This window comes from Heterodontus francisci, chromosome 25 (assembly GCF_036365525.1).
Source record: "Heterodontus francisci isolate sHetFra1 chromosome 25, sHetFra1.hap1, whole genome shotgun sequence".
In the NCBI taxonomy this organism is placed as follows: Eukaryota; Metazoa; Chordata; class Chondrichthyes; order Heterodontiformes; family Heterodontidae; genus Heterodontus; species Heterodontus francisci.
The window spans coordinates 59,130,940-59,144,906 of NC_090395.1; the positions used below are offsets into that span (position 1 = coordinate 59,130,940).

At 40.3% G+C, this 13,967-nt stretch overlaps 1 protein-coding gene across 2 annotated transcripts; it reads left to right on the forward strand.

Moving 5' to 3' along the window:
* Positions 1-9: 9 nt before the first annotated feature.
* atp5pb (ATP synthase peripheral stalk-membrane subunit b) lies at positions 10-9,503 on the forward strand. 2 transcript variants are annotated; one of them, XM_068057276.1, is made up of 7 exons: positions 10-196; positions 4,089-4,125; positions 4,508-4,674; positions 5,796-5,959; positions 6,332-6,457; positions 8,285-8,464; positions 9,282-9,503. In XM_068057276.1, the coding sequence occupies exons 1-7, from the start codon at positions 169-171 to the stop codon at positions 9,351-9,353; spliced, it is 774 nt and encodes a 257-aa protein (XP_067913377.1). In that variant the 5' UTR covers positions 10-168; the 3' UTR covers positions 9,354-9,503. The 2 variants fall into 2 exon arrangements, with proteins under 2 accessions (XP_067913377.1, XP_067913378.1); XM_068057277.1 differs by having other exon boundaries at positions 4,529-4,674.
* The last annotated feature ends 4,464 nt before the right edge of the window (positions 9,504-13,967 follow it).

Consider the following 13,967-nt stretch of genomic DNA (forward strand, 5'->3'; position numbering starts at 1 on the left):
TGCTCTGCGGTCCTCTCCCGGTTACGACAGCCGCCATTTTAGACTGGGGGGTTGGTGGTGGAGAGTGAGGCTGTAACTTTGCCGGGAACCTCCAATTCCCCTCCCATTTCGTTATTGGAGTGCACAGTTGTTTTTTCTTAGGAAAAGGCGTGCTCAGGACCTGAGAGCATGTTGTCCCGCGTCGTTCTGGCTTCGGGTAAGGAAGAAAGTGTGTGGGAGATGTTGATTCGGTCAGACAAGGACATAGGGGAAAGGGAGAGGATCCCGCTCCGAGGGCCCTCAGATAGCCGGTCGACCGATAGTACTCCTATAGATAGAGTGTGGAATACTCTGCTTCTTAATCGAGCGGGTGAAAAGTCCTTGCTGCTGAGGCCTGGATATTCATGTCCTCCATGCAAAGTTAGTCGACTTAATACAGTTCAGAGCTTAAAAGGTCACACGGCTTCTGCACCCAATAAAACAAATCCTGACCAGTTACGTGAATATTTTTGTACTGAGTAGAAATCAGGTTGATCAAATTTTCAACACTTTAAGAAATAAACCCACAATAGAAGAGTTAATCACTTAGTCCCATTCTCCTGCCCTTTCCTCATATTTATGTTGATTTTTCTAACTATTATTCAGTCCCCTTTTGAAATTATTGTGGGTTCTGGCCCCACTGTTTTCTGGCCAGGCAGTTCATGTTATAACAAGTGATGTCTGTGGGGAGCTGCATAGATCAGGGCGTTTGGAGTTTGAATGCTTATATGCAGTAGCTGGGGAAGTGGTATATGCAGCACAGGTGTCAAAGCCAAAACAAGGGAGACACTTCAAATACTTGTCTGATTGGACTCTCATTACTGTATGTTAATGAAACAGAGTTTCAAATTCTAGAGACTGATCCAGATTACAGTATGAAAATAATGGTGAAAAGCCATCCCAATCCTGAAATACCTGGATTTGAGAGATTAAATTCTGGCATTAAAATAGTGATCCAGAAGTAAACTCAATGTCAGAGTTGGTGTGTTTTGTAGAGAATTCCAGTGTGCTAAAATGAATAGTCGTCTATAGTAAAAGCTTAATTATTTTACTACATCTAGATGTACTATTCTATAAATGTCATGGTGATATTCTCTAGAAGCTAGTGTGTTCAAGTATCTTACCATGTGGTACATAATGTTTTGGGTTTTAATTGCAAAATCTCATGTATCCTCCATACTGTCTTAACCATTGTAGAGTATTGTGAAACAATACATTTACAGACTTTATTAAATTTGGATGACATCTTCAAAAGTTTGTGTTCCTGAATGTTGAAGTTACCTTTAATCCATTCAGTGGTAGTATCTATTTCGGTACTTTTATATCTTTTATGGTGAAGATAGTCTAAAGTCACCATATGAAATGAGGTGTGGCAGCATTTGGAATCTATTTTAGATATTGAATTAGAAAACAACTTGCAGCTTTGAATATATTTGGGTCTAATGCCAAATTGCTGAATGTTTCTTCACAGACTCCATTGCCCTATTTTTTTTTTCTTTGGCCTCCTTATCTCGAGAGACAATGGGTAAGTGCCTGGAGGTGGTCAGTGGTGTGTGGAGCAGCGCCTGGAGTGGCTATAAAGGCCAATTCTAGAGTGACAGGCTGTTCCACAGGTGCTGCAGAAAAATTTGTTTGTCGGGGCTGTTATACAGTTGGCTCTCCCATTGCGCCTCTGTCTTTTTTCCTGCCAACTGCTAAGTCTCTTCGACTCGCCACACTTTAGCCCTGCCTTTATGGCTGCCCGCCAGCTCTGGCGAATGCTGGCAACTGACTCCCACAACTTGTGATCAATGTCACAGGACTTCATGTCGCGTTTGCAGACGTCTTTGAAGCGGAGACATGGACGGCTGGTGGGTCTGATATCAGTGGCGAGCTCGCTGTACAATGTGTCTTTGGAGATCCTGCCATCTTTCGTGGGGGTGTTGGCCGCCTCGAGTACTTCTGTGTTGGAGATACGGCCCTGCCACCTGATGCCAAGTATTCTCCGGAGGCAGCGAAGATGGAATGAATTGAGACGTCGCTCTTGGCTGACATACGTTGTCCAGGCCTCACTGCCATAGAGCAAGGTACTGAGGGCACAGGCTTGATACACTCGGACTTTTGTGTTCCGTGTCAGTGCGCCATTTTCCCACACTCTCTTGGCCAGTCTGGACATAGCAGTGGAAGCCTTTCCCATGCGCTTCTTGATTTCTGCATCTAGAGACAGGTTACTGGTGATAGTTGAGCCTAGGTAGGTGAACTCTTGAACCACTTCCAGAGCGTGGTCGCCAATATTCATGGATGGAGCATTTCTGACGTCCTGCCCCATGATGTTCGTTTTCTTGAGGCTGATGGTTAGGCCAAATTCATTGCAGGCAGCCACAAACCTGTCGATGAGACTCTGCAGGCACTCTTCAGTATGAGATGTTTAAAGCAGCATCGTCAGCAAAGAGGAGTTCCCTGATGAGGACTTCCTGTACTTTGGACTTCGCTCTTAGATGGGCAAGCTTGAACAACCTGCCCCCTGATCTTGTGTGGAGGAAAATTCCTTCTTCCGAGGACTTGAACGCATGTGAAAGCAGCAGGGAGAAGAAAATCCCAAAACGTGTGGGTGCGAGAACACAGCCCTGTTTCACGATAAACTCTGGTTATCTTGTATTATAGTGCTTCATCCCAACTTTTGCATCATTTAATACTTTAAATGAGCGCATGGGTAAGGCTTCCACTGCTATGTCCAGACTGGCCAAGAGAGTGTGGGAAAATGGCGCACTGACACGGAACACAAAAGTCCGAGTGTATCAGGCCTGTGTCCTCAGTACCTTGCTCTACGGCAGCGAGGCCTGGACAACGTATGCCAGCCAAGAGCGACGTCTCAATTCATTCCATCTTCGCTGCCTTCGGAGAATACTTGGCATCAGGTGGCAGGACTATATCTCCAACACAGAAGTCCTTGAAGCGGCCAACACCCCCAGCTTATACACACTACTGAGTCAGCGGCGCTTGAGATGGCTTGGCCATGTGAGCCGCATGGAAGATGGCAGGATCCCCAAAGACACATTGTACAGCGAGCTCGCCACTGGTATCAGACCCACCGGCCGTCCATGTCTCCGTTATAAAGACGTCTGCAAACGTGACATGAAATCGTGTGACATTGATCACAAGTCGTGGGAGTCAGTTGCCAGCATTCGCCAGAGCTGGCGGGCAGCCATAAAGACAGGGCTAAATTGTGGCGAGTCGAAGAGACTTAGTAGTTGGCAGGAAAAAAGACAGAGGCGCAAGGGGAGAGCCAACTGTGCAACAGCCCCAACAAACAAATTTCTCTGCAGCACCTGTGGAAGAGCCTGTCACTCCAGAATTGGCCTTTATAGCCACTCCAGGCGCTGCTTCACAAACCACTGACCACCTCCAGGCGCGTATCCATTGTCTCTCGAGATAAGGAGGCCCAAAAGAGAAAGAGAAATGGGAGAGACCGAGTGTTTTAGAAAGTGCCCTCCCTCTACAGTAAAACTCAAAGAAATGTAAGTCAAAATTAGTCACCTAGCCTCCATTTTAAAAGAGGGACTGAGTAGACCATAGGTTTGTTTCTGCGCCCCTTCCTGTGCTGTACATTTAACAAACGACCAACTCGAATGCTGAGGCAATATTTTACCATTGGGGAAAAAAATTGCAGTTAATGCTATTTTTTCATCTCTGGGACATTATCTTCAATCGGGCACTGGAGTTGGCATCAGCTGATTCTTGAGATATCTGTGATATGAGTTTGGGTAGTGTTGGTACAGTTTCTAGTGGGTGTGAGATTGCCAAAATTTCAACATTTGGTATGTTTGAATTGGCAATCTCGTTCACTGTGCAAGAATAGTTGGTGTTGGAAATGGAAATAGCAGATTAAATCTGTGTGTTCCTCAGACTTTGGGAATACAGGATACAGTCACTAGGTGCATGAAATGGGGCGGTTGCATTTTCTTTGCAGATATCTATAATTTTAACCATAAAAAATGTATTTTTTTTTAAAAAGAGTATGTCATTTGTTAATGGCGTTTAATGACTCGTTGGTTCTAGTCTTAAGCATTTATGTATAATCATTTTTTCAGCTTCTGCTCTGAAGACATCAGCTCCTATCAGCGCCAGGTTAGTAACAAAGGTTTGTGTGAAGTGTGATTATTGTTGAAGCTGAACAAAATGGCACATGTTTTGCAATCAATTGGACATGACCACGCAACAAGTTGCAAAACTATAATTGTTGAATGTCCTTGCATTTCTCATTTCAGTGCACAAGTTTTCTCGCCTTATTTTGCTATCAAAATCCATAATGGGGCAGTACTATTCTAATTTGGAAAAAAGATGAAATAATTGAGGTTGCTTTTGTTTTCCTGAAGGAGCAAGATTTATATAAATTGGAAGTATTATGTGTCACTGCATTGAGGGAGCATTATTTGGCAAAAAAATATATAAAAAGTGTAATCTGTGCTGTGATTTGCTAATATCTGTCTGAAATCTGCAAACTATGCAGCACCAATGTTTCTTTTTCCAGTTTATTGCCAGTGTCCAGGACTTTTCATATGAGCAGTCAGTCTCGGGCACCAGTGCCACCACTTCCAGAGGAAGGAGGCAAGGTGCGCTATGGTCTGATTCCAGAAGAATTCTTCCAGTTCTTGTATCCCAAAACTGGGGTAACAGGTCAGTACAAAATATCTTTGCAAATTCAATTGATGTGTGGTAAGTTCCTCTTTTCAAATTGTGTTATTTATCCTTGTGTGATGCATTGAAGTACAGGTTATTAACTTCCGCGGCTTTGCATTAGAAAAAAAAGTTTTTGTGAACATTTTATTCTTGGATCAGAACTATGAAGTCAGCAGTCCAGGTTTGTATTTAGAACAAAGAACAGTACAGCACAGGAACAGGCCATTCGGCCCTCCAAGCCTGTGCCGATCTTGATGCCTGCCTAAACTAAAACCTCCTGCACTTCCGGGGTCCGTATCCCTCTATTCCCATCCTATTCATGTATTTGTCAAGATGCCTCTTAAACGTCATTATTGTACCTGCTTCCACCACCTCCCCCGGCAACAAGTTCCAGGCACTCGCCACCCTCTGTGTAAAGAACTTGCCTCTCACATCCCCTCTAAACTTTGCCCCTCGCATCTTAAACCTATGTCCCCTTCGTAACTGACTCTTCCACCCTGGGAAAAAGCTTCTGACTATCCACTCTGTCCATGCCGCTCATAACTTTGTAAACCTCTATCATGTCGGAAAGTTTTCTTACATAAATGAGCAACAGAGGTGTACTTTCAAATTCATCACCTGCAGGTTGACAGTACTTTATCCAAAGTATAATTAACATTAAAGCATTATTTGTGACAGTAATATTTAATGTTGTGGAGTTGAAAGTGTTTGGCTATTAGTGCAAGCGATCACTGGATTGTGTTTTGGACTTGAATGTTCTGTGTGCAACTTTGTATAGAAACAGAATTTGTGTACCATTTTAAGTCAAACATCAAATCTGAATAAAAGCAAAATACTGCAGATGCTGGAGATCTGAAATAAAAACAAGAAATGCTGGAACCACTCAGCAGATCTGGCAGCATCTGTGGAAAGAGAAGCAGAGTTAACGTTTTGGGTCAGTGACCCTTCTTCGGGACCCTTCGGACCCTCCTTCAAATCTGAATTGCCTGTTACAGATAAATTATATTCTAGTTATTGTAGAATCTTAATGAACAGAAGGAAATGTTCTAACTTTGGTCACTTTTACCAATAATTTTAGGATCAATCTTTGTACCAACTCATTTGTGTTTTTCCTATAGGCCCTTATATGTTTGGCACTGGGCTGTTGACTTACCTTCTATCAAAGGAAATTTACATCATTAACCATGAAACACTTACAGCTATATCGATTGGCATTGTTATCCTCTATGGTGTCAAAAAGTATGGCAAGGATGTGGCAAAATTTGCTGACAAATTGAATGAGGTAAGAGTAATAAGATTTAATGCCTGAGCTTGGTACAAAAGCTGGATATCTTTCCAAGCTTGAACTCTGTTCAGTTGTGATGCTTTAATCTAGAAAAGCACATTAAACATACAAGAAAGGTTGTGTAAAAAGGGGACTTCTTTGTTTTCTGGAATTTAATAAGCATATTTAGGATAGTGGTTAAAGGTAAGCTAGTGACCTCTGCAGCAATTGGTTAAATGTTAATTTAAAAAAAAGAACATATCCCTTTTCAGCAGTTCCTCTGAAATATTCTGTGCAAATTCTCATTTTTCATAATGTTTCACAAAATACCAGTGATATATTTATGATTCAGCTGCATTTTATATGGCCTATTTTGTTTGACAATAACAGACCAAAGTTGAAAAAGCACAAGAAGTGAAAGACTTAGCCATGAACAGCCTGGCAGAAGCTATTGAAGAGGAGAAAAAGGAACAGTGGAGAATAGAAGGGCGTCACCACATTTTTGATGCAAAGCGGGTACGAATGCATTTTGTTTTAATGGTCCATCCTATGAAAAATTCCTGTGGCCCTTTTTTTTTTTGCTCTAATTTTAATTATTGGTATTAATTGGCATAATCTTGTCACTTGCAACAGTTTTGAATTTGGTAAATAACTAATGTTAGTAATTAGTACCTCCAGTAGCCAGTGATGTAACCAATATTTATCCCTTATCCAACATTATTAAACCAGACTTTGATAGTTTATCTTGCTGTTTGTGGGACCTTGCTATGTGCAAATTGACTGCTGCATTTGTGTATATTACAACATTGGCTGCACTTCTAAAGTGCTGTATAAGTGCAAGTTCTTTCTTTAAAAGGAAATGCACAACCTGAATTAAGTGATTTAGATTTTTTTTAGATTTAGAGATACAGCACTGAAACAGGCCCTTCGGCCCACCGAGTCTGTGCCGACCATTAACCACCCATTTATACTAATCCTACACTAATCCCATATTCCTACCACATCCTCACCTGTCCCTATATTCCCCTACCACCTACCTATACCGGGGGCAATTTATAATGGCCAATTTACCTATCAACCTGCAAGTCTTTTGGCTGTGGGAGGAAACCGGAGCACCCGTAGGAAACCCACGCAGACACAGGGTGAACTTGCAAACTCCACACAGGCAGTGCCCAGAATTGAACCTGGGTCGCTGGAGCTGTGAGGTTGCGGTGCTAACCACTGTGCCGCCCTGTGATAGTAACAGTTTCATGTGTTACCTGGGTCATGCTGCAGATCAGCTCTGAAGTGCCAAAGTTCTCTACTGTATATTGCTGCTCGAGATTGTGGGAGCAACTTGCCAAACATCTTAATGTACTTATCTAATATAACTTCATGCACCTGTGCAATTCACTTGTTCTCTGGTAGATGCAGAATGGTCCCAGAATCTCAAAACTGGATTTGCTTTTTAGCAATCCAAGTATCTGCTGCTGGTTCCCTTGATCTTCCAGTGCTAGCATTCCATGATGTTGAGCTATACAAGCTGGAGGCACAGCATGAAATATGGAATGCTTATATTGGGATAATGAGGTGTTTGAGATTTTCGTTGCAAGGAGATGATGACTACTGCAGCTGACTTGTGGTATTTTTGATCAATTTTAAGAGTTTTTCTTGGTCTATTGATATAAATGTAGAAAAAGGCTACATGTTGTTTTGTCATAGGTTAGTTAATATCGGGTCTCCAAGAATTTTGCAGCAAGTCAAAGCCAGTTTCTGCAGCAGGCACAAGCATAGGTTCAATGGCAAATCTATTTATAATTTTATAAGATATTAAAAACTGTGCCAAACTGATTGCGTTGGTTTACGATGAGCATTTTAAACTCTTTAAAAATAGCATATTAACCACCCCCAAATGTATGCATGCGTTCTATATCTTGCAAATGACTTTTTCATTTCTTTGAATTCTTGCCTGCTGTCTTGTGCTAATATCAGTTCTGTCATTTAACCATGTCATGAGTTCCACTTAAGCTACTTGCAGGATATTCTATTTTTCCTTGCCTGCTTTTTCATTCCTACTTCCCTTTTTGTTCTGTAATATCTTCCAGTTCTGATGAAGGGTGCATACCCGAAATGATTTTGTCTCATGCTGGCAAATCTGCTGAGCATTCACAGCATTTCTGTTTTTTGTACCAGTTAGGGGCAGGGGAAAACTTCTGTAGTGATTTATGAATAATGGAGCGCTAAATGCCCTGGCTAAAGTGTATATAAAATCATGGATTTCTAACGTTGATACAGCATCAAGTCACAAATGTGATCAGAAGGAATAGAGCTTCAAGCATTTGAACAGTTTTTGTCTGTTTATAGAATAATGTTGCAATGATGCTGGAAACCAACTACCGTGAACGACTACATATGGTGTACAATGCAGTGAAGAAACGCCTGGATTACCAAGTCGGTCTCCAGCATCTACAGCGAAGGCTTGCTCAAGAACATATGGTTAATTGGGTGGAGAAGAGTGTAATCCAGAGTATCACACCACAGCAGGTAGATAGAGAAATGAGATGAAAGACATAGGTTTTTGTACATAGTGCAAATACAAAATTACCAACTACACTGTTGGTATGTAAAAACTTGCATTGATGCACACATCGGTGCTGGAGTTGTACATTTGTGCTGGGCAGCTGTAGAATTTGAGAGTTGTACATCAAATATAGAGCTGGCAAACCTGTCTGAGGTACAAGAAGACCGCACATTTGTCCAATTTACAGCATGCATGTGCATGAGCTAAGTCACAGCATCCATTGAAATAGACAGCTTTTATTTAATGCTTACCATATACAACTAAGTGATTGTTGGAGAATCTGCCTGTCGACTATTAATCTCATTACAATATTTTGCTCATTTTTAATTTTCCAAATTTCAAAAGAAATGTACTTTTTCCGTTCCTTAAATCTTCCTTTTTGATTTTTCTTTCCTGCCTCACCACTCCTGAAGAGGGACCTCATGTTGGGCTATAATTCTAAAGTACCTTTGGTACCTGCACAACTCTTCACATAGGAAATTAAACCTTAAGCATCAGATAATAAATGGGAGACAGTATTATGTTCTTCTGGCATTCAGATCTCCTGAATTTGTTGCTAGATGAAAGGGAGCTCTGACTTTTTCCTTTTCCTAGACGAGCATTCACCCCACTTTGCCACCTGTCTAGGATTGGCTGACAGGACAGGGATCTTTCTTGATCACCATTGTGCCACACAATTTGTCTTTGCATATATTCCTAAATTGAATTTTTAAAATTTTTTGTTCATATAGTGGCTTAAAAGAGCATGATTCTGCTAATATTTTGCTTTTCTCTTCGTAGGAGAAAGAAAGCATTGCCAAATGTATCTCCGACCTCAAAATACTGGCCAAGACAGCTCAAGCGAAGGTTTAGCCTTGATCCAGAACTACTATCAAACTAAAATTTATCTAGAGATATGTATATGTAACTTTGAAAAGAATAATCTTAAGTTCCTAGTAAACGGCATTGACTGAAATCCTTTTGTAAACTGGAGAAACATTAAATTCAATGTTGATAAATCTACAGTTGATATCCCTCCTTTCACTTATTTTCCATAACTCTGTTTCATGAGTGTTCAAAAATGTTATTTGGGAAATAGTTGCAATCCTTTTTCTAATTTTCATTTTTTCTTTCCAAAAGCATTTGTTGACAATTGCAATATCAGTCTCAGTTACTAGTTAATGCTTTTATGATTTTAAATTCCCTTTGCTGAACCTATCTATAATGCGACTCAAATCTTGGTTTGTCGTTTTTGATGTTGACTCCTGTGCTCTGTTACTCCAAAAACTTATCACTTGCATATGCTGAATTTGTTAATGAGCCACAATATGCTAGCAGTTGAATAGTGTCATGGAAATGGCGGCAAGACTTCAATTGACAAGAAACATATTGGAAAAGATCGTACGAACATACTAATTAGGAACAGGAGTAGGCCACTTTACCCCTCAAGCCTGCTCCGCCATTCAATAAGATCATGGATGATCTGATTGTAACCTCTACTGCACATTCCCGCCTACCCCTGATAACTATTCAACCCCTTGCTTATCAAGAATCTATTTACCTCTACCTTAAAAATATTCAAAGACTCTGCTTCCGCTGCCTTTTGAGGAAGAGAGTTCCAAAGACTCCTGACCCTTTGAGGGACAAAGTTTCTCCTCATCTCTGTCTTAAATGGGTGAGCCCTTACTTTTAAATAGTGACCCCTAGTTCTAAATCCTCACACAAGAGGAAACATCCTTTCCACATCCACCCTGTTAAGACCCCTCAGGATCTTCTATGTTTCAATGAAGTCGCCTCTTACTCTCCTAAACACCAGTGGATACAAGCCTAGCCTGTCCAACCTTTCCTCATAAGACAATCTGCCCATTCCAGGTATTAGTCCAGAAAACCTTCTCTGAATTGCTTCCAGCACATTTACATCCTTCCTTAAATAAGGAGACCAGTACTGTACACAGTACTCCAGATGTGGTCTCACCAATGTCCTGTATAACTGAAGCATAACCTCCCTACTTTTGTATTCAATTCCACTCGCAATAAACATTAACGTTTTATTAGCTTTCCTAATTATTTGCTGAACCTGCATACCAACCTTTTGTGATTCATGCCCTAAGACACCCAGTTCCCTCTGCAGCAGTGCAATCTCTCACCATTTGAATAATATGCTTTTTTATTATTCTTGCCAAAATGGACAATTTCACATTTTCCCGCATTATACTCCATTTGCCAGATCTTTGTTCATTCACTTAACCTATCTATGTCCCTTTGTAGTCTCCTTATATCCTCTTCACAACTTACTTTCTTACCTGTCTTTGTCAACAGCAGATTTAGCAACCATGCCTTTGGTCCCTTCATCCAAGTCATTTATATAAATTACACAATAGATGCGTACAGAGGATTTCTCCAGTAAAAAAAAAAGACAAAAGTATCTTCCAAAACTGGTCTGCCTGCCTGAGCTGAGTGTTTAAAAAAAAAATACGGTTAAATTAATATTATTTGCTGTTTCTAGCAATATAAGGCCAGTAATTCCATCTTCTATGTGTTCTTTAGTGCAATTCCAAATTTTCTAGTTAGACTAATAAAAATATCTTTTTATGTTAACTGCCAGCTTAGATCATTGGTACCATTCATAGTCTGAAGCAGAAGGTTCTGTGTTCAAGCTCCACTTCAGGGTTTAAAATCACATAATCTAAGCTGATATTTCAATGCAATACTGAGCTTGTGCTGTATTGTCGGAGGTGCTGCTCTCTTTCAGATGAGCCTGTATGCCTGTTCTAGGTGATATAAAGGATTGGAAGAATACTCCCAATGCTTGAGTTGACATTTATCTCAACCAACGCTACTAAAACAGGTTAACTGATCTTTAATATCATTAATGTTTGTGGGACCTTACTGCATGACAGCAGTGACTATTTGTCTATGCAGCGCTTGGGACATCTGTTCTGTTTGACTGATGCTATACAGCATTACAGAAATCAAATCTTGGCAGACAGGTAATATGGTTTGTTCTTGAATTTTATAAATTTTCTTTACAAAAACTAGTACCAAGAATTTGCCATTGGGCAATTTAAAAAAGTTATAACAAGTACTTAATATATCGAAAGTGAAAGCTTTTACTTATGATACTGACAACATTGGGCGAACTTAGCTTCTGCTTTCGATGCATCACCAATCCAGGCACAAATTGGTTTTCAGAAGTGAGGTTAGAGTTCAAGTTTCCACTCAAACGCACTTGCATAATCACAGACTTAAAATCTTAAATGAGCCAGCACATTCGGGCAGCATTATAGAATGTAATTGTTTTTTCCTTGTATTAAAGAAATTCCTTAATGTATTTGACTGGTAACTGGATGGAGTTTTATTAATACAGCTGAAAATGGGTTTATCACAAAAAAATGTTTAATAAATGTCTAGTCCAACACCTGCGAGTAACCTGATTTTAAATAACTGAAAATGGCTTTGAAAATCAGTACAGACTATTTGCTAGTTTTATTGGTCTACACTAGTCAGTTAGTTAGCAACTTAAGTTTTAAAATATTAAAAATATTTAAATGGTGCCTACTAGTGCTTTTGTGCTTTATTTATTTAAAAAAAGTTTAATTTGAGGAGCCTCCATGAAGACCTGCAAACAGGCGCAAGTGCTGGAAGTTTGCCATGCTCATTAATTTGATTGGGGTATGGCCAGTTTTGTGGGTGGGACTGGCTTTCTGTGCAATGTTTTGAAAGCCTGTTTAAAAGATCACAGCAGCTCAATTTGCGCAGGATATAGCTTGTCCTTGGAATTCCTCAATTTTTTTTTTACAGTGGTTTGGCCAATTTCTGGTAAATTGCACACCTGACAGAAACTCTACCCCTATATCTTTAGCCCCAGTTAAAGCTCCAGAATAGACCAATTCTACATCTTTCTGTAAATTTATATTCAGAACCAAATATGAGGGATTTTTACAAGTGTATCAGATAATTATGTTTTATCAGACTGCTTCCAATTATCAACATTGTACACTCTGTTCTGCATCTTAGTGATTAAGTTGGTTAAAGAATGGCTTGTAAAATCAACGATTTTTTTGATATTTTCTGATATAATGAAAACAGCTAGAGTGGGATCATTGGAAGAAGTGGATTTTTTGATGAACTGCATACTTGATCAAAAGCCAGGATGTAATTTGTCTGCACTAATATTCAATGTTGACTACAGGTAAAGTTGGTTCATTGTTCTTCAGATACAATCACTGGAGCCATGTTTAAAATGGTTCCAAATTTTGTTGAATTCTTGTGTCCTGATGCCCTGCCAAAATTCGAAATGTGGCAACAATTTCATTATTTTGCATTTGCCAAGTGCTGTAACTCGAAAGACATTTGATAAAACTTTATAGACGTGCCAATTGTAGAACTGAGCGTTTCCAGAAGAAGTGTCTGAAAGCTCCTGTAAGAGTTTAAAATACAAATTTAAAAACAGACTATTGCACACAAATTACATAAGAGGTATACAAAATTATGAGGGGCATTGATAGGTCAGATAGGAAGAAACTTTTTCCCTTAGCAGAGGGGTCAATAACCAGGGGGCATAGATTTAAGGTAAGATGGATTTGAGGAAAACTTTTTTTCACCCAGGGGGTGGTTGGAATCTGGAACGCACTGCCTGAAGAGGTGGTAGAGGCAGGAATCCTTACAACATTTAAGAAGTATTTAGATGAGCACTTGAAACGCCATAGCATACAAGGCTATGGGCCAGGTGCTGGAAAATGGGATTAGAATAGTTAGGTGCTTGATGGCCGGCACAGATGCAATGGGCCGACAGGCCTGTTTCAGTGCTGTATAACTCTATGACTCTAAGAGCAAAGTCGCACTCTTAATTTGCTGCTCTAGAATAATTTTCTGTGATTTTGTTGTGATATCAAGAATAAGGAGGTTGTTGGTTAGTGCTGAAAATAGAGACATATTGGAGCTTTTTGTCTTGCACTCATCAGGACAATCTGCAAGAATTACAATGTATGAGAAGAGAGTGCTGATTGGTTGGCAAGTGAACCCAGGTTAGTAGAGGCGTTGCTATGGAGAATGCCCCAGTTTATGGTGGCTGACAGTTAACTTTCAAGCTTTAAACCAGGCAGCTTGACTCTGGTCAAGTCTTGAGCTTCAAGCCAAAAAGACGTCCTGTCTATCACAAATAAGTAACGTGATATATGAATTTCAATGCCAGCATGATGCTAGGTATATAGGCCGTACGTCCCAAAGACTGGCGGATCGTATCAAACAGCATGTCCCTTCCGCTATTGGCAATGGTCAAGGCACAGGCCGTACCCAACCAGCCCGTGCTCGCAAAATCCAAAACACTGTTCAACATTAGATGTGATTCTGCGATTGGACAACATTTGCTAAATAACCCTCTGGGCTAAAAATTACGCTGACAACCAGTTTAAGATTATCGCTAGGGCTCGCAGTATGGCACATTTGTGTGTACTGGAAGCTACATATAAGTATACAGGGTCCTGT